Here is a 20,675-nt window from a genome sequence, read left to right on the forward strand (position 1 = left end):
TTTTAATAGTTGGGGTAACAGATGATGAGGACCCAGCCTTGTGTAGGAGCACTAGGAGTAAGGAAAGTGCTTTTGCACTCCATTGGGCATTTTGTCCTAGCTGGGTCTCAATTTTCTTCCTGCAGAATGAGAGTTTTGACTAGATAATTGCTATGATGCTTTTCCACATCATGAACCCATATATGCCTTAGAATTTGTCTTTTGTTGTAAATTTACTGTCTAGTTTCCCAAACATGGAGAGGCCATGCCGTCTATATCTTTTTATCACGTATATATAGATAAGTGCAAAGAGAATGGACTGTGAAACAGGAAGGCCCAAATTCAAATCCTGGATCTACCGTCTTCTGTTAGTATCATCCTGTCAGTTATTGATGCATTCTGTACCTCAGTTTGTTCATCTGTAAATAAGGATTTAAAAGTATCATGTATTAAAAGTTAGGAGCCTTAACAGATAATAGAGTTAAAAGTGTATAGGATTTAGTACATTGCCAGTATGTATCATCATCAGTCTTTCTACTTAGCAGAGTAATTATCACCTAAAAATACTGTATTCCTGATGAGTGACTGACTAAATGCAGTGAAAGAGAATATGTCAAATCTCTATTTTTTTCTTGATTATTGAATAAGATTAATTCTGTGAATAAATGGTCCGTCTAGTCAAGGCTATGGTTTTTCTACTAGTCATGTATGGATGTGAGAGTTGGACTATAAAGAAAGCTGAGCACTGAAGAATTGATGCTTTTGAACTGTGGTGTTGGAGAAGACTCTTGAAAGTCCCTTGGACTGCAAGGAGATCCAACCAGTCCATCCTAAAGGAAATCAGTCCTGAATATTCATTGGAAGGACTAATGTTGAAGCTGAGACGCCAATATTTTGGCCACCTTATGCGAAGAGCTGACTCATTTGAAAAGACCCTGATGTTGGGAAAGATTGAGGGCAGGAGGAGAAGGGGATGACAGAAGATGAGATGGTTAGATGGCATCACCGACTCAATGGACATGAATTTGAGTAAACCCTGGGAGTTGTTGATGGACAGGGAGGCCTGGCATGCTGCGGTTCATGGGTTCGCAAAGAGTCGGATGTGACTGAGTGACTGAACTGATAACTGATACTGTGAATAAATAAGCAGGGTGACAATATACAGCCTTGACATACTCCTTTCCCAATTTTGAACCAGTCTTTTGTTCCATGTCTGGTTCTAACTGTTGCTTCTTGACCGGCCTACAGTTCTCCCAAGAGGCAGGTAATATGGTCTGGTATTCCCATCTGTTTAAGAATTTTCCAGTTTGTTGTGATCCACACAGTCAAAGGCTTTAGCATAGTCAATGAAGCAGAAGTAGATGTTTTTCTGGAACTCTCTTGCTTTTTCTATGATCCAGCAGATATTGGCAATTTAATCTTTGGCTCCTCTGCCTTTGGCTGAATCCAGCTTGAACATCTGGAAATTCTTGGTTCACATACTGTTAAAGCCTAGCCTGGAGAATTTTGAGCATTACTGGTTCAGCTTGGGAAAGGAGTATGTCAAGGCTGTATATTGTCACCGACTTATTTAACTTACATGAAGTTTCATGTGAAATGCCAGGTTGGATGAAGCACAGGCTGGAATCAAGATTGCTGGGAAAAATATCAATAACCTCAGATAAGCAAATGACACCACCCTTATGGCAAAAAGCAAAGAGGAACTAAAGAGCTTCTTCATGAAGGTCAAAGAGGAGAGTGAAAAAGCTGGCTTAAAACTTAACATTCAAAAAACAAAAATCATGGCATCCGATCCAATCACTTCATGGCAAATAGATGGGAAAACAATGGAAACAATGGCAGACTTTATTTTCTTTGGCTCCAAAAGTCACTGCAGATGCTGAGTGTAGCCTGAAATTAAAAGACGCTTGCTTCTTGGAAGAAAAGCTATGACCAACCTACACAGTATATTAAAAAGCAGAGACATTACTTTGCCGATAAAGGTCTGTATAGTCAAAGCTATGGTTTTTCCAGTAGTCATGTATGGATGTGAAAGTTGGACCATAAAGAAGGCTGAGTGCTAAAGAATTGATGCTTTTGAATTGTGATGTTGGAGAAGACTCTTGGGAATCCCTTGGACTGCAAGAAGATCAAATCAGTCAATCCTAAAGGAAATCAATCCTTAATATTTATTGGAAGGGCTGATGCTGAAGATGAAGGGCCAATACTTTGGCCACCTGATGTGAAAAGCTGACTCATTAGAAAAGACCCTGAGGCTGGGAAAGATTGAAGGCAGGTGGAGAAGGGGATGACAGTATAAGATGGTTGGGTGGCATCACCGAGTCAATGGATATGAGTTTGAGCAAGCTCTGGGAGATGGTTAAAAACAAGGAAGCCTTGCATTCTGCAGTCCATGGTGTTGCAAATAGTTGGACACAACTGAGCAACAACAATTCTGTGAAAGTAGATTAGCAACAGCTAAGTCTCTAGTGCACATCTGCACTTTGACATATTTAAGAAGCTTTCATTTGGAGTAATAAGTGTGATGAAATCATAGCAGATCAGAAGCACATGTAGCAGAATTGCTCAGGTTTTGTAACACTTTTCAGTTTTTTTATTCTGTTTTTGAAAATCCATAGTAATTGAACTCTTGTGACTTTGTCATAATTTTTCACGTATCCTGTTGAAAGATTTTTACATCATTATTGAGCTTGAACTATTTATGCGAGTATAGTAGACTGTCAATTTCCAGACTCCAGGGCCACTTTAGTTAGAATGAGTTATTACTGTAGTATGGCCCTTTCTGATTTACTCTTTTAGAAGCACACATTATTATACGTCTTCCATTACTACCTTCCCGTTCATTTTATGTTTCTCCACTTTGGGAGGATTTTAGAATGGAGATAATGATAGAGTGCAACATAAAATCTATCCGCTAGATCGCCAGTGACATCACCTCTGTCTGTAGAACAGGAAGGGAAGAGTGATGTTAACCCTGGCTGTGTCTGGAACAGGCATAACATTGGTTCAGGTTTATACACATCAAACACCTTCAGAGTTTAAAATGGAGTAACATTCATGTTTGAAGGGCTTCTCTGGTGGCTCAGTGGTAAAGAACCCGCCTGCCAATGCAGGAGACACGGGTTCGATCCCTGGGTTGGGACGATCCCCTGGAGAAGGAAATGGCAACCAGCGCCATTGTTCTTACCTGAAAAACTCCATGGACAGAGTAGCATGGCAAGCTATAGTCCACTGGGTCACAAACCAGTCAGATACGACTGAGCACGTGTGCACACACACACATACACACACACACACACATTCATGTTTGAAAGCGGCATTTTACCGAAGGTGAGATAATCCTGCCATCTTAAAACTAGTAGATCTTGCCTTAGAAAAGCTCTGCAATCAATTGTTTGAAGAAAGAACATGACATTGAAAGGAAAGAGAACCTGATGCTCATTGTGGCTTTTTAAATCTCTTCTGTGTTTCACTATATGGTCTAGATTCCCTTCTCATTTTAATAGTCCATGGGTTTTAAAAACTTACCAAAGCTATCCCTATTTTAGTTCTTAATCTATTAAAATCACTTTGATATCAAAACAGTTTTGTGGGATATTTCATTTTAAATGCTTTGAAATCAAGACTCTTTAGCAAGGGAAAAAAATCTTAGATTACGTTGCCGGAAAAGAAGATGGTATTACTTCATCTGCCAAATGCAAATTAAATTTTAAAAATGAATTATTCCTAGCAACTGGAAAATAAATGTTCCAAAGATTGTAACCACATCTGTAACATGCATTGACGACTTGGAGGAAGGTTGGGTCACCCTAGTGCTCACTCAGCCGTTACCATCTTCCCAGAAACTAGAGAAGTGGGGCTCCTGGGGGTCACTCTTGCAGCAGAATTTCCTGTTTTCTGTTCTGTTGAAGGAGTTTACAGAGAAAGCCAGCTGGTAGCCATGGTGTATGTTTGGGATCAGATGGTGAGGTGAGGAGGAGGGTGAGATAGGAGGAGGAAGCACTGTGGCAGAGAAAGGAGTGGGCAGTAACAGGGGAGTGAAGGGACATGTAGGGGATATTCTAGTGTTGACTGATTTATTACAGTGTTCTAGGAGGTAAACTGCTCCTTTTCACAGGAAAGACTTAACAGCTCTCCATGTCCTTCTTTCCTTGGGCTCTTCTCTCTCAAATGCATCTTCCCCACTGCTGCCATTGACTCTACCAAGAGGAAATGTTATTTAGCGGCTAAGTCATGCCCAACTCTTTTGCGACCCTATGGACTGTGCCCACCAGGCTCCTCCTAAGTCAGGCCAGTTCCTGTTTAAAATCCTTTAGTGGTTTCACATTGTTGCCTGACAGCAGAAATTGGAAAGCTGTGGCCAACAACCCAAGTTTAGCCTGATGCTTATTGTATACACAGGCAGTTACAAATAATTTTTACATTTTTAAGTGGATAGAAAAAAAAGTTTAACAGTATCTGATGACTTGTGAAAATTATGTGAAATTCCAATTGTTGTTGTGTTGTTTCGTCAGTAAGTCGTGTCTGACCCTTTTGCAGCCCTATGAACTACAGCCTGCCAGACTCTTATGTCCATGGAATTTTCCAGGCAAGAATACCATTTATCTACTCAGGGCTACATACAATGCTTCATGCAGGGATGTATCAATGAATAAAATGTGGCCTCACATCACGAGTTGATAGTGCTAAGGATACAATGTAAGGGGACAAGAACACTGGAGTGGGTTGCCATTTCCTACTCCAAGGGATCTTCCCAACCCAACTATCAAACCCATGTCTCCAGCACTGGCAGACGGATTCTTTACCACTGAGCCGCTGGGAAAGCACAATTACAGTCTCCATAAACAATGTTATATTAAGCCATGCTCATTCATTTTCATATTAGTTGTGGCCACGTTTGTAGAGTTGAGTCAAAGCCCCATGCTTCTCTAAGCCTAAAGTATTTACTCTCTGACCTTTTATAAAAAGGAAAAATTTGTCCTTCCCATAGGATAAAATCAACTGCTTCCTGACTCTTACCTTATTATCCAACAATAACACAGATCTTTCTAGAGCTTTTTAGCTGTGCCCTCTGTCTTGAATGGGTTTCTTCTTGGCTATACTCACCTCAACCAGTGATTAATGGTAGAAGTGAGTACAGTTACTCAACCTTTAAGACTCAAACTGCCATGAATTCTTCCAGAAAGGCTTCCCTTTCACCCCACACACAGCAGTCTCCTACCCTTAAGGCTGGATTTTATTTTCCCCCACTCTTCTCATAATCTCTGGGTACAATCCTATCAGTGTTCTTGTCTCCTTACATTGTACCCTTAGCACGATCAACTCATGATGTGAGGCCACATTTTATTCATCGATACAACCCTGGCATGAAGCATTGTGTGTAGCACTGAGTAGATAAATGATAAAGGTTGCTGACTGAAGCATGAATGCCTGCATCTCCCCATGACAGTAGTTCCTGAAGCTACCAACAAAAGGGCTTTCTGTGTCTTGGTCAAAAATGATACATTCTAGGGGAATTACTAAATGCCCACATATTTCATTTTCCTTCCTTGGGATAGCCTCTTAAAATTTGCAGAGTCTGTAGCTATAGACCATGATGAACCTATTTATATTAGTTTCTACTTAGGGAAAGGATTTGAATTTGCTGTCCCTTTAAACCCAATTCTCAGTACATTCATTGTACCAAGAAAAAAAATATCTAGGACAGAACAGAAATATCATTCAGTGTTTTTAAACCTGTTCAGACTCATAAAATTTCATGTTTCCTTTTGTCACAGAAATTAAAAATCAGGATGAGCATTACTTGCTGACCTAATAATTCTGCTGCCTTCACCAAAGTCACAGTTTTCTTAGATTAAAATCAAATTTTGCCATTGATAACTTCAAATAATAATAACTTGGGGAAAATTCAAACCTGAGTAATTTAATGCCTTGAGGGAGATTTCCTCCAGTGAATGCAATGCATGTTTTATGGAAATATTTAGCCATAAATATCAATGTCTTCAGAGTAGTAAAATCATTTGCTCTATACTTATGACTAAAATTCAGCCCCTCCTTTTTTTGTTTTTTGTTTTTTCCATATTGGAATGGCCTTCATTTAATGTGCTTTAAGAATAATTTTATAGTGGGGTAATGGTGAAATAAAAATCTGTTACAAATTATTTTGACACTTCCTTAGGTAAAATATCCACAGATTTTGTTCATACCTCTGAGTTTTTTCCTGTGTTAGCACTTTAGGCCTTGAACAATTCTTATTTCTTTCTTAGTGTTTTCCTTTTCATGCAAAGTGAGAAATCCACTTACTTCACTTATTTAACGTGTTGTGGAAATTGAATTTCAGTTGGAAACACTGTAAGATTTTCAAACACTATGGAAACCATGTAACTCAGATTGCTGCTTGAATCCATGTGGCTGGGACTCAAATCTGGCCAAAACCCATGCTTTAAACTGAGATGATACATCTGCTTTCAGGACTTAATGAAACTCAGGTTCTTAATGTCTTGTTGCAGAAATAATTCAGCGAGAGACAAAGTGATAGGTAAGAAATGGATTTATTTAGAGATAATACACTCTTCAGACAGAGTATGGATCATTTCATAAGACAAGAGCAGCCTCAAAATATGGTGTGGTTAGCTTTTATGGACTGGGTAATTTCATAGGCTAATGAGTGGGAAAATTAAGAGATACCAAAGGAACATTTCATGCAAAGATGGACTCAATAAAGGACAGAAATGGTATGAACCTAACAAAACAGAAGATATGAACAAGAGGTGGCAAGAATACAATAGAAGAACTACGCAAAAAAAAAAAAAAATCCTAATGGCCCAGATAAGCAGGATGGTGTGATCACTCACCGAGAACCAAATATCATGGAGTGCAAAGTCAAGTGGGCTTTAGGAAGCATCACTATGAACAAAACTAGTGGAGGTGATGGAATTCCAGCTGAGCTATTTCAAATCTTAAAAGATGATGCTATTAAAGTGCTGCACTCAACATGCCAGAAAATTTGGAAAACTCAGCAGTGGCCACAGGACTGGAAAATGTCAGTTTTCATTCCAATCCCAAATAAGAGCAATGTCAAAGAATGTTCAAACTACTGCACAATTGCACTCTTTTCACATGTTATCAAAGTAATGCTCAAAATTCTCAAAGCCAGGGTTCAACAGTATGTGAACTGAGAAATCCAGATGTTCAAGCTGGATTTAGAAAAGGCAGAGGAACCAGAGATCTAATTGCCAACATCTATTGGATCATATAAAAAGCAAGAGAATTCCAGAAACACATCTACTTCTGCTTCATTGACTATGCTAAAGCCTTTGACTGCGTGGATCACAACAAACTGTGGAAAATTCTTAAAGAACTGGGAATACCAGACTACCTTACCTGCTTCCTGCAAAACCTGTATGCAGATCAAGAAGCAACAGTTAGAACCGGACATTAAACAGTGGACTGGTTCAAAATTGGGAAGGGAGTATGTCAAGGCTATACATTGTCACTCTGCTTATTTAACTTATATGCAGAGTACATCATGCAAAATGCCCAGCTGGATGAAGCACATGCTGGAATCAAGATTGCCAGAGAAACAGCAGTAACCTCAGATATGCAGATGACACCACCCTTATGGCAGAAAGTGAATAAGAACTAAAGAGCCTCTTGATGAAGATGAAAGAGGACAGTGAAAAAGCTGGCTTAAAGCTCAACATTCGAAAAATGAAGATCATGGCATCTGATCCCATCACTTCATGGCAAATAGATGGGGAAACAGTGAAAACTGTGTCAGATTTTATTTTCTTGGGCTCCAAAATCACTGCAGATGGTGACTGCACTCATGAAATTAAAAGACGCTTGCTTCTTGGAAGAAAAGCTATGAAAAAACCTAGACAGCATATAAAAAGTAGAGACATTACTTTGCTGACAAAGGTCCATCTAGTCGAAGCTATGGTTTTTCCATTAGTCATGTATGGATGTGAGAGTTGGACCATAAAGAAAGCTAAGCACTGAAGAATTGATGCTTTTGAACTGTGGTGTTGGAGAAGACTCTTGAGAGTGACTTGGACTCCAAGGAGATCAAACCAATCCATCCTAAAGGAAATCAATCCTAAATATTCATTGGAGGGACTGATGCTGAAGCTGAAGCTCCAATATTTTGGCCACCTAATGTGAAAAGCAGACTCATTGGAAAAGACCCTGGTGGCTGGGAAGGATTGAAGGCCGGAGGAGAAGGGGATGACAGGATGAGATAGTGGGATGGCATCACTGACTCAATGGATGTGAGTTTGAGCTAACTCTGGGAGATGGTGAAGGACAGGAAAGCCTGGCATGTTGCAGTCCATGGTGTTGAAAAGAGATGGACACAACTGAGCCACTGAACAACAAATGAGTGGCAGGGTCATTCCAACTATTTTGGGAAAATGGTGGAGATTTCCAGGAATTGGACCACCACCCACTTCTTGATCTTTGATGGTCGGCCTTGAAAAATGGTGCCTCTAGGTGTGTCATTTAGCTTGCTGATGTGTTATAATGAGCATATATTGAGACTTAAGGTCTCAGTTCAGTTCAGTTCGTAGCTCGGTCCTGTCTGACTCTTTGTGACCCCATGGACTGCAGCATGCCAGGCTTCCCTGCTCAAACTCTATGTCCATCGAGTCAGTGATGCCATCCAACCATCTCATCCTCTGTCACCCCCTTCTTCTCTGGCCTTCAATCCTTCCCAGCATCAGGGCCTTTTCCAATGAATCAGTTCTTCACATCAGGTGGCCAAAGTATTGGAGTTTCAGTTTCAACATCAGTCTTTCCAATGAATATTCAGGACCGATTTCCTTTAGGATGGACTGGTTGGATCTCCTTGCAGTCCAAGGGACTCTCAAGAGTCCTCTCCAACACCACAGTTCAAAAGCATCAGTTCTTCGGCACTCAGCTTTCTTTACAGTCCAAGTCTCACATCCATACATGACTACTGGAAAAACCATAGCTTTGACTAGATGGACCTTTATTGGCAAAGTAACGTCTCTGCTTTTTAATATGCTTTCTAGATTCGTCATAGCTTTTCTTCCAAGGAACAAGCATCTTTTAATTTCATGGCTACAGACACCATCTGCAGTGATTTTGAAGCTCCCCAAAATAAAGTTTCTCATTGTTTCAATAGTTTCCCCATCTATTTGCCATGAAGTGATTGGACCAGATGCCATGATCTTAGTTTTCTGAATGTTGAGTTTTAAGACAGCTTTTTCACTCTCCTCTTTCACTTTCATCAAGAGGCTCTTTATTTCTTCTTCACTTTCTGCCATAAGTGTGGTGTCATCTGCATATCTGAGGTTATTGATATTTCTCCCTGCAATATTGATTCCAGCTTGTGCTTCATCCAGCCTGACATTTCGCATGATTTACAGTACATAGAAATGAAATAAGCAGGGTGACAGTATACAGCCTTGACATACTCCTTTCCCGATTTGGAACCAGCCCATTGTTCCTTATCTGGTTCTACTTGTTGCTTCTTGACCTGCATACAGATTTCTCAGGAGGCAGGTAAGATGATTTGGTATTCCCATCTCTAAGCATTTTCCACAGTTTGTTGTGATCCACACAGTCAAAGGCATTAGCGTAGTCAATGAAGCAGAAGTAGATATTTTTCTGAACCTCTCTTGCTTGTTCTATGATCCAACAGATGTTGGCAATTTGATCTCTGGTTCCTCTGTATTTTCTAAATATAGCTTGAGCATCTGGATTTCTCTGCTTATGTACTGTTGAAGAATTTTGAGCATTACTTTGCTAATATGTAAGATGAGTGCAATTGTGCGGTAGTTTGATCATTCTTTGATATTGCCTTTCTTTGAGATTGGAATGAAAACTGACCTTTTCCAGTCCTGTGGCCACTGCAATTTGCTGGCATATTGAGTGCAGCACTTTCACAGCATCATCTTTTAGGATTTGAAATAGCTCAACTGGAATTCCATCACCTCCACTAGCTTTGTTCGTAGTGATGCTTCCTAAGGCCCACTTGACTTAGGACTCTAGCATGTCTGGTTCTAGGTGAGTGATTATACCATTGCGGTTATCTGGGTTATGATCTTTTTTGTATAGTTCTGTATATTCTTGCCACCTCTTAATATCTTCTTTTTCTGTTAGGTCCATAGCATTTCTGTCCTTTATTGAGCCCATCTTTGCACGAAATGTTCCCTTGGTATCTTTAATTTTCTTGAAGAGATCTCTAGTCTTTCCCATTCTATTGTTTTCCTCTATTTCTTTGCATTAATCACTGAGGAACGCTTTCTTATCTCTCCTTGCTATTCTTCGAAATTCTGCATTCAGATGGGTATGTCTTTCCTTTTCTCCTTTGCCTTACCTTTTCTTCTTTTATCAGCTATTTGTAAAGCCTCCTCAGACAACCATTTTGCCTTTTTGCATTTCTTTTTCTTGGGGATGATGTTGATCACTGCCTCCTGTACAATGTCACGAACCTCTGTCCATAGTTCTTCAGGCAGTCTTGTCTATCAGATCGAATCCCTTGAATCTATTTCTCACTTCCACTGTATAATCATTAGGGTTTTGATTTAGGTCATACCTGAATGGTCTAGTATTTTTCCCTAGTTTCTTCATTTTAAGTCTGAATTTGACAATAAGGAGTTCATGATCTGAGCCACAGACATCTTGGACCCATTTAGTTCTCGTCAGCATTGGACTTTGCTTTCACCACGAGACACACCAACAACAACTGAGCATTGTTTCCCGTTTGGCTCAATGAACAGGAGATTGTGAACAACGGGACTGAACACTGAACAACAACAAAGTTCTGGTTAGTTTACGTTGTGTCCTCAGGCTATGCCATTCTTTCCAAGTTTGTGCCCTGCCCCCTTCCTTCCTATTTCATTGTCACTGGAGAATGCTACAGGACATAAAACCTCTGTCTTCTTTTATTTTCTTTATCAAATTTACGCTGGACATAGGGCTTGGCTTAGCTGAGCATTGAACTTTGGCTGCTTTATCCCTAAATCAGTGTTCTTTTTCCTCTTAGCCCTCTAGTAAGTATCCACTTCAATAAATTAAAGGCATTTTGTATTGCTAATAATCAGACCTGTAGTTTCTGTAGACAGAAACCAGAGAAGATATCATTTGAATTTAAGAACAAAATTTAACTGGCATAAAGTTCCAAATTAAACCACATTGTGGGAAAATAGGTAAACTCCTCCCCCATTTATTTATTTAAAAAATATTATTCTTTTCTGTCTTATGTACTGGTCTGGCAGAAGGCTCTGGTATGAATGACATGTAGAATAGTAAGAAAAACTACCAACCTCTTGAAATGAGACTATTTCTCACTAGGTCAGGGATCAGCCCTGGGGTCCTGCGAAACTGCTGTGGACTCATGTCATGGATTTCTATGCTGCTTAAAAAATGGTTGTTCCATCCAAGTGAGAGTAAGAGCAGTACAAACAGTGTATTTTCCCTAGTTTAAGGATGGCACTTTACTTTCCAACACATGTACTGTATCTACAGAATACATCTGTAGCTCAATTTTCTCAATGGATAATTTTTTCTAGAAGAGATGATGCTGGCAAAAGGCTAAAGCAGGGTCCTCTGAATATTCATAGTAATGTAGACAGGGTTCTTCAAGATCAATTTGACCTTAGGTAAGATTGTGCCTTTACCTATATATATACCCCATTATAAGGGCTTCCAAAGTGATGCTGATGGTAGAGAACTTGCTGACCAACGCAGGAGACATAAGAGATTCAGATTCAGTTCCTGGGTCCAGAAGATCCCCTGGAGGAGGGCATGGCAACCCACTCCATTATTCTTGCCTGGAGAATCCCCATGGACAGAGGAGCCTGGCAGGCTACTTTCCATGGAGTCGCAGAATCAAACATGAGTGAAGCAACTAAGCACACCACTCACACCCCTTTATAATTTATTTGGTAATTTAGGGCAAAGCTCACATTTATACAGCTCATCATGGTGAACCAGTCCTGCCCTAGAAAGCCTTTTCAGAAGTATAAATCTTAAAATCCTGAAGAGGTGGTGAAGCTTCTTCCTCTTGGCAGTAAGTGGGAATGGAGGACTGTTTATGAAGAAGAGTGGCAAAGAAATCAAGGAGAAAGAAGGTACAAAATAGCAGTGTTTCACTACAACTTTAGAGAGGAAAAAAAAAATCATAGCCAGACACATTGGTGGCATTTCCTCATAAAGTTACTCAATTTTTATAGAGAGGATTGCCAGACTCCTTCTAGAAATATAAACTGTTACATTTTTTTTAAGACTATGAATAATGAAGTGTCCCTTTGTGAAAAATGCTGCTCCATTAAATTTGAGAAGTCACAGATTCTGTTATTTTCCAAAACAACTGAGTAAAAGTACTTTGCACTAAATACTTCTAGTGTTACTTGGACTAGGGAGACATTGGCTAGCCCTGAAGCATCTCTGTTGCTGTCTTCCTAGTGAACTACCAGGGAATTGGACTCTCCTGGCCTTAGCCTGCCCGCTGGCTCCACGTGGAGATAACTGATCTCTTGGCATGTTTTGAAACGTGTAGTTTACTGAGTGATAGGAATTCATAAGAAAAAATGGGCATTTTCTATGGCATTAGCATCTTCATACATGTGAATAAAGAAAGAACAGAGTGTGACTCATCATCTAGTTATACAAGGGTTAAGTCAGAATCCACTCCAGTCAGCCCACCTACAGGACAGTACAACCTGAGGGGAATACAGGATGGAAAAGACAGGATGATGCATTCTGTGCTTTTGATAAACAGGCCTCTAGGTAGTTAAGTGAGAAAGTAGCAGAAAGTGAAGAGGTACTAAAGAGCCTCTTGAAGAGAGAGTAAAAACCTGACTTAAAACTCAACATTCAGGAAACTAAGATCATGGCATCTGGTCCCATCACTTCATGGCAAATAGAAAGAGAAAAAGTGGAAAAAGTGACAGATTTTATATTCTTGGTCTCCAGAATCACATGAAATTAAAAGACACTTGCTCCTTGGAAGAAAACCTTTGGCAAACCTAGACAGCGTATTAAAAAGCAGACATATCACTTTGCCAACAAAGGTTCATATAGTCAAAGCTACGGTTTTTCCAGTAGTCATATATGGATGTGAGAATTGGACCGTAAAGAAGTCTAAATGCCAAAGAATTGATGCTTTCAGATTGTGCTGGAGAAGACTCTTGAGAGTCTCTTGGACTGCAAGGAGATCCAACCAGTCAATCCTAAAGGAAATCAACCCTGAATGTTCATTGGAATGATTGATGCTAAAGCTGAAGCTCCAATTTTAGCCACCTGATACAAAGAGGGAACTCATTGGAAAAGACCCTGTTGCTGGGAAAGAGCAAAGGCAAAGGGAGAAGGGGGCAGGAAAGGATCAGATGGCTGGATGGTATCATCAACACAATGGACAGGAGTTTGAGCAAACTCTGGGAGATAGTGAAGGACAGAGGAGCCTGGTGTGCTGCAGTCCATGGGGTCACAAAGAGTCAGACATGACTTAGTGACTGAACAAAAACAATAAAAGTAGTTAAGATACACATCTCAGGAAGAGTTTCAATGACCCCACTTTCTTGCAGAAAAGCATAAAAATCATCAGTTTGAGATATCTGTTCTGTTTGATTAGCAGTAGACTTTTACTGAGATGTATACTTGACGGCCAGTATTTTCTAGCAAAAACTTTCATGTGTACACTGGCTACTCCCCCGCCTCTTCAGAGCAGTTTCTCAGAGCTACTGAGAGACTGTCTCCCAGGCTGTCATCCTCAGTAAGACCCTGAATAAAGCTTAAACTCACAACTCTATGTTGTGTGTTTTTCTTTAAGTTGACAGACAGTATGGTGCTAACTATCTCTTAAGTTTTTCAAATCTTTAAGATGGTACTCATATTTAGGGAATATTTCAATTTCTTTAAAACTATTTTTTATCAGATTGCCAAGAGAGTCATTTTATTCATAATTTTTAACAAGAAATATCAAAAAACTGTGCTGCATGGTTGCAGTGACCAGGGAGCTCACATTCCAGCTGATGGTTTTAATAGTATGTAAGAAGATCCAAGTCATTTTTTAAAAGTTTTACTTAAATACGCTTTATTATGATGAAGCGTTCAGTTTAATCAAGGTCAGTCATGGGGCAGTCTGCAGAGAATAAGTGATCAGAAGCAGTTGAATGACAAACATGGTAGGCTCTCTAAGTCCAGGGTGGTTTTAGAAATTCAGCCAATACTTTATCAAGTCATATTACCACTAGCTATGCTTTTGCTTAGAACTGATTTTTCAATATTATGAAAGAAAGAATTAATACAGAGTAATATTAAATTAATAATACTATAATATGAAAATATGGGTCTAAAACCTCTTAACTTACATGTGAAACTGATCATATTTTCAGGTAAGTTGTTTTTTAAGTTTTTAAATGTTACAGTTAAAATGTTGCCAATCAGCATGAAATTCTTTTAATGTGCCTGGAAGCTGATACTGTAGAAACTAAAATTTTAAAATATGTACTAGATAAGATTAAATCTTTGGGGTAAAGACTATTTCAAAAGAATTTTCTAATAAGGAAAAATGAAAAGGCTCTTTAAATTGATTTTCAAGTTAATTTTTATTACTTATACAATTTTGATTTTCAGTATGCATCTTTCAAATACAGTCTTTTGGTATAAACAAAGGTAGAAATGTTAAGCTAATAAGCAGGAGAACATAGTCTATTTTAGTAGATGTGTGGATAGTGTAAATACTACTACTTTGAAAAAAAAATCAAATGTGAAAATCTACTTTCTTTTACAAACATTTCTACAGGTCCTCTCTAATTATAATAACGAGCCTATTTGATATATTTTTTATCCAAAGTTTCAATTCATTAATGTATATATGTGTATGCTTGAGCCCTAACAGTGTAGCCCTTTCCAATATGAGTGATGAGGCCAAAACATGAGATATATTCAGAGATAAATGGACTAGAATCATGTAGTTTTAAAATTCAAAATACAAACAGTATTTAAATCATCTCAATAACAGATATTTCACACACATGCAATTATATTTTTAAACTGAAGATGGAAAGAGGTGCCAAATTAGTGTACTTCAAGAGAATGCTTTTTAATCATGATAGCACAGAACTGTTTCTACCTCTGTGATTTCTACTAGTAGAAAAATGTCTTACAACAACACATGTGGTATATATTTACAAAGCAGGTGGCACTAGTGGTAAAGAACCTGCCTGCCAATGCAGGAGACTTAAAAGATTCGGGATGGATCCCTGGGTGGGGAAGATCCCCTGGAGGAGGGCATAGCAACCCACTCCAGTATTCTTGCCTGGAGAATCCCCATGGACAGAGGAGCCTGGCAGGCTTCAGTCCATAGCGTCGCAGAGAGTCAGACACGACTGAAGCAATTTAGCACACGTGCAAGCTCTTCTCTGAAAATAGTATTATTTGGAATATAAGACAAACCAATTTTATTTATTTGTTATTATTTTGGCTGGTCTGTGCAGCATGTAGGATCTTAATTCCCAGACCAGGGGTGGAATCCATGCCCCTCACAGTGGAGTTGCGGAGTCTCAAACCACTGGACTGCCAGGGAAGTCCCAAACTGATTTTATTTTTGTGAGAACAGTAGTTATCTAGGTTTTCTCAGCAGGAATCAGATGTCAGCATGGCAGCCTTAGCTCAAACATTAGCTTGAATGTAAGCAATATAACTTTACTACTTTTGTGAAAACTGGAGATAAATACCCATACATTTTGTGATGATTTGACAACGCACTTTTTTTTTCAGAATTATATCTGCAACGTATGAGTCCCTGAAATATTGACTTCTAATAAAAATGAGACATTAACTTCCCTGTGAATGAAAAATGTACAACTTTCCTGCCATGTGTTATATTTTCTTTCTTTTTTTTTTTTTTTGATGTCTGGAATAAATTCAGATAGCTTAATACAATGATTGTTTTGATCTAGTGCATGCAAAGGGGGACCTGTCTGTTTCATAATAATATTTAAGTTTAAAATGTCTGCATCTCTCTATTTTGAGTCCAGTGAAAATTTTAGTGAATAATATAATGTATTATATATCAGCCTCTGGAACTGAAGTATCTAAAATCTAAGAAATGAAGGAAATAACTGCTAGCATTTATAAAAGAAAACAACAAAATAGGATATGATCTTGTACGAAATTCCTTCTGCTAAATTCTACATATCTTAAAACATTGACATCTAGTTTAAATGAACCACCACAAGAATTTTTATGTGGGGATTCCTGAGAATTGCTGACAGATTAACCAATATACCAGGCATTATTTTTTATAATTCCATAGGAACTCTTTAGGAACCCATAATTATATCTTCTAATTTGAGATATAATTCAAATTTCTATGAAGTACTCTACTTTTCTTAATAATTGAACAAATTAATATCTGGGTGATTCTATTAATAGTAGAACTTACTGTGATTTCTTCAGCTTTTTTTTTGTTTCCAAATAATGGAGTACTTGTATCCTGGCAGTTTTTAAAAAGTATTATTCTGTGAAAGAGACGATCATAATAATAAATTCAAGAGTCAAAAAAGTAAAACAAAGCAAAATAATCATATTTAGAAACCTAAGAATGTTTTGAACACTCAAGATGTTTTTATTTTTTAAATATTCTCATACTTGTTTATGATGTAAAGTACTTTGAATTTCCTTGTGTTTAATCCTTTGTGGGTGTGACAGTGAGGAGCAGATGTTTAATTGATTGTCTCATGGTCATGCTAACCAGGCATGGGTCATGGAGTTGTCCAAGCAACTGTTTAACTTCCTTTGAACATCCTAATGATGCTTTTCTAAAGAAGCACCACTTGTTGCATAGGCTTCTGTGGCATGCTTTCTGTAATTAAATAAATGTTCATGACCTACAGTTGTATAATAACAGACACATCCATCTACCACTTCCTTTAATCCATTAATAGCTTTTTTTCTTCTCATCAGCCCTCACTCATGTAACACATAGCTCAAACCCTGCTGCCCAACAATTCCTCTTGAACCTTTAATGATACGTGTTGTGACACCAATGACCTAATCCACTCTTAAACTTAGTTTGATATTTATATGATGAGCAACAAAAATGAATAATGCATCAAAGATCATTTTGCAAATGAGAGAAACTCAGTTCAGAATATCAGAGCTGTTAAGCATCGAGGAGATTAAATAATCTGACCTTCTCATCTCACAAGTGAGGACACCTGAACCCAGAGTCTATTCCTGTCTCAGGCCCCTGCCTTTAAATAGATTAAAAATAAATCCTATACCTACATCTTCTATTCCCCACATATTACACCACTTACCTCAGAAGTCCAACTGAAATGTATAATTGTCTTACTCTCAAATATTTATTTCTTTCTGAGAATGTCTTTGTCTCATTTCCAAAAACCAAATATGAATGTTATCAGATTTTAAAATATATTTCAAAGAAATGTTTAAAATAACACCAAGGAAATTCTTTTTATATAATTATTGCTTATACTACCATTGGAAACTTCTCCAATGTTATAGTCCTTGCTGTTACTGCTAATATCAGTTAGCATACCATGTTTCATTAATTCCACCCTGGACTAAGCACATACAAGAACATAGTTAATTTCATTTTAATTGAGAAGAGTTTAGTTGCCTAAATTCTCCATATTAATGAAATAAATGGAATTTCTGTGTCATCAGCACAGGAAATGAGTTCTTTAAAGAAATTCTCTATGCATCTGCAGAGAAGGAAGTGATTTACACTCCAATGTGCATACACACACAGATAAATGACCTATGAGAACAAGCCAAGATCAAAAGTGATTCTAAACTATTAGAAAAGTGGAAAACACTGCAAAGAAACATAAAAAAAAAAATCTAGGTGGCATATGACCAGTTCTGCTAACTTCATGTTTGACGTCTCCATCCCCTCGGGTGTGGGTTATAGTTGCAGTTGGTTATGGAGAGACAATAATCAGACCTGGTCTCCATGGACATTATTTCAGAATCGTTTCTGGAAGGCTGCCTGTAATATGCATGTGGTGCCTGTGAACCATACTGGGAGTTGGGCATACTATAATTGGGTAGGGATGCAACATTATACTCTTGCTTTGCAAATGAGCCCACACTGGTCTTCTGGGTTTGAGGGACATAGGACAGTCTTGCATTCCATTCCTCAGACTGCCCTGGAAGCACCTTTCTATGAGCTGCTGAGACCACATTTGCCACAATGGATTCCTGAATGTTTCTGGGTCTGAAGGCCTCATCCACTAAGCCAAGGGGAGACTTGGCTGCTGCTTCCCAAGGAGTCAGTCTCTTCTTTGCTTCCTCGAGCCCATCCGTTGGCTTGCTAGTGTAGCTGTAAGCAGGCTGGTATAACCAAGGAGATGTTGCAGAGATGGCAGGTGGGACTGGTCTTCCAGGAAGAGAAAGAGAGCGTCCAGTCTGCTAGAAATAATGAAAATGTTAATATATCTCATTCATTTTGGTTTATGCTGATTGGCTACTACTCCAAAGCATTCTCCACACCATTACTAAGCACTATAAAAATCAACAAATCCCTACAATGCTTATTATTAAAGCCAAAATAGGCTGCCTCTGCCTGGTGTATTATTAGTGCTGGTCTGGGACTTGACCTTCCTTTAGGACCTCCTTGCTCTGCTTTTCTGAACCCATAGCTCCAATTGCTACCGTCTTTCTTAGGCACCACCACCATTGCAAGCACTCTGTTATCACTGGGGCCACTCTTACTCCTGTCTACCCTCTTCATATTCGTACCTACATCTACAGCCCACCCTTATTCTAGTCCTGTTTTTCTAATACCGAATAAGCATAAATATATAAATAACTCTAGAAACAGACCATGTTCTACTGGGCTTTGTACTTTTTCCAAGTGACTTTTAATATTTTGTCTTATTTTTGTCTTATTTAATATTTCCCGTTTGATGGAGCAGATGACATTTTTCCAGCCAAGTTCTATGTATATACTGGTGAAGATCATGTGGATCTTTATTTCCTGAGTGTAGTATATTGCCTGTGTCTCTGAAGGAAAGAGTTCAGCCACTTGTTTCATTTGTGCTTTGGTTCCTTTTATGCATATTATATTCCTTATTTCTTTGAAAGTGTGTGTCCCTGAAACATTCCCTTGTGTATGCTAAATGTTCAGTTTGTCTAATATCATGAAATACAACTTAGTGAAAGCTTTTACTCATTCTCTATTTCCAGGGACCTTGAAGCCTGATTATATACATTACTTCCTTACATATTCCCATTTGCTTGAGACTCTTAGGAAAACTCCTGGCAAAAAGTAGCAAAGACACACTTAAGAGAAATGAATCAACTTGGGAGTATCATGACATTGTGTTTCTTGAACAAAAAGTATTTCCATGCTTTAAAATGTGTTCAAATTCCATAAATGGTTTCAATATATTTTCTTTCTATATCAAGTTCTTAAATTTAAAATGAATAGCAACACCTAGATTTGGACAAAATATCTCAGATTTAAATGTTCGGGGTTTTTTGTTGTTGTTGTTGTTCCATTAGGTTAGGCACACAAAGGTAGGTGGTTCAATGTTGCTTTGCATATAAAGAATGAGAGAGTCAATATAATGGATCTTGATGATGTCTTTTTAATCATTGAAGCTTTAATAATAATGGAGAATTCCCTGGCAGTCTAGTGGTTAGGACTTGGTGCTTTCATTGTGGGGGCCCCAGGTTTTATACCTGGTCGGGGAACTAAGATCCCACAAGCCACAGGGCATGCCCCTACCCACCTCACCCCCCCAAAAAAAAACTCCTAGCAAAAACTCGTTTTCATTAATCTCCTTCTCTTAACCTAGATCTAATAAGTTACTATTTAAGGATTTGCTTTCTATTCCATATTATTAATGCATTTGTTTCATTCATTTAACAAAAATTTTATTCCTAGTATTTCTAGGCATTTTCCTGTGAACTCAATATACAAAGATGCTTCAGATAAAGTCCATGTTCTCAGGAAGCACACAATGCAGTACTGTTTTTAGCTCTGCAGTTGTGAATTAGTCAATCAGAGATCAGTTTAGAGAAGAGACTCATTACCTGTTTTGACAGGACCAATGGTTTTGTACATTAAGGAGTATTAACATTCAGTATGATAAGGGCTTCCCAGGTAGCATTAGTAGTAAGGAACACACCTGCCAAAGCAGGAAACGTGAGTCACAGGTTCTATCCCTGGGTTGGGAAGATCCCCTGGAGAAGACCATGACAACCCACTCCAGTATTCTTGCCTGGAGAATCCCATGGACAAAGGAGCCTGGTGAGCTACAGTCCATGGGGTTGCAAGAATCGACACAACTGAACAACTAACACACACATACCCAACCTTCCGTATGATAAAGAGAAATTAGCTCAGTTGTGTCTATGTCCCCGTTTGTCCTTATCTCTGGAAGAAAGAGAACATTGATCTAGAGAGTCGCTGGGGCATTTTTCACATTCCAGTGATACCTGTTTTCCATCAGATATAGCAGCTTCTTTAGTCAGATCTTTAAAATAATAGAGACTTAAAGGATGGCATGGAGAAGGCAATGGCACCCCACTCCAGTACTCTTGCCTGGAAAACCCCATGGATGGAGGAGCCTGGTGGGCTGCAGTCCATGGGGTTATGTAGAGTCGGACAGGACTGAGAGACTTCACTTTCACTTTTCACTTTCATGCATTGGAGAAGGAAATGGCAACCCACTCCAGTGTTCTTGCCT

At 38.7% G+C, this 20,675-nt stretch overlaps 2 protein-coding genes and 1 long non-coding RNA gene across 11 annotated transcripts in view; 1 reads left to right on the forward strand and 2 right to left on the reverse strand.

The window, feature by feature from the left end:
- Window positions 1-20,675, forward strand: part of LOC133249993 (uncharacterized) — a 350,474-nt gene that overhangs the window by 142,299 nt on the left and 187,500 nt on the right. The window lies entirely within an intron of this gene.
- Window positions 1-20,675, reverse strand: part of MYOZ2 (myozenin 2) — a 385,146-nt gene that overhangs the window by 118,223 nt on the left and 246,248 nt on the right. The window lies entirely within an intron of this gene.
- SYNPO2 (synaptopodin 2) overlaps window positions 14,537-20,675 on the reverse strand; it is a 204,923-nt gene continuing 198,784 nt past the window's right edge. The window contains exon 5 of one of the 2 annotated variants that reach the window (XM_061421161.1): window positions 14,537-18,387. In XM_061421161.1, coding sequence (XP_061277145.1) covers window positions 17,851-18,387 — 537 coding nt within the window. In that variant the 3' untranslated portion in view covers window positions 14,537-17,850. Of the gene's footprint in view, window positions 18,391-20,675 lie in introns of both variants that reach the window. The other variant, XM_061421160.1, reaches the window with a different exon arrangement.

This window comes from Bos javanicus, chromosome 6, assembly GCF_032452875.1.
Source record: "Bos javanicus breed banteng chromosome 6, ARS-OSU_banteng_1.0, whole genome shotgun sequence".
Classification (NCBI taxonomy): Eukaryota; Metazoa; Chordata; class Mammalia; order Artiodactyla; family Bovidae; genus Bos; species Bos javanicus.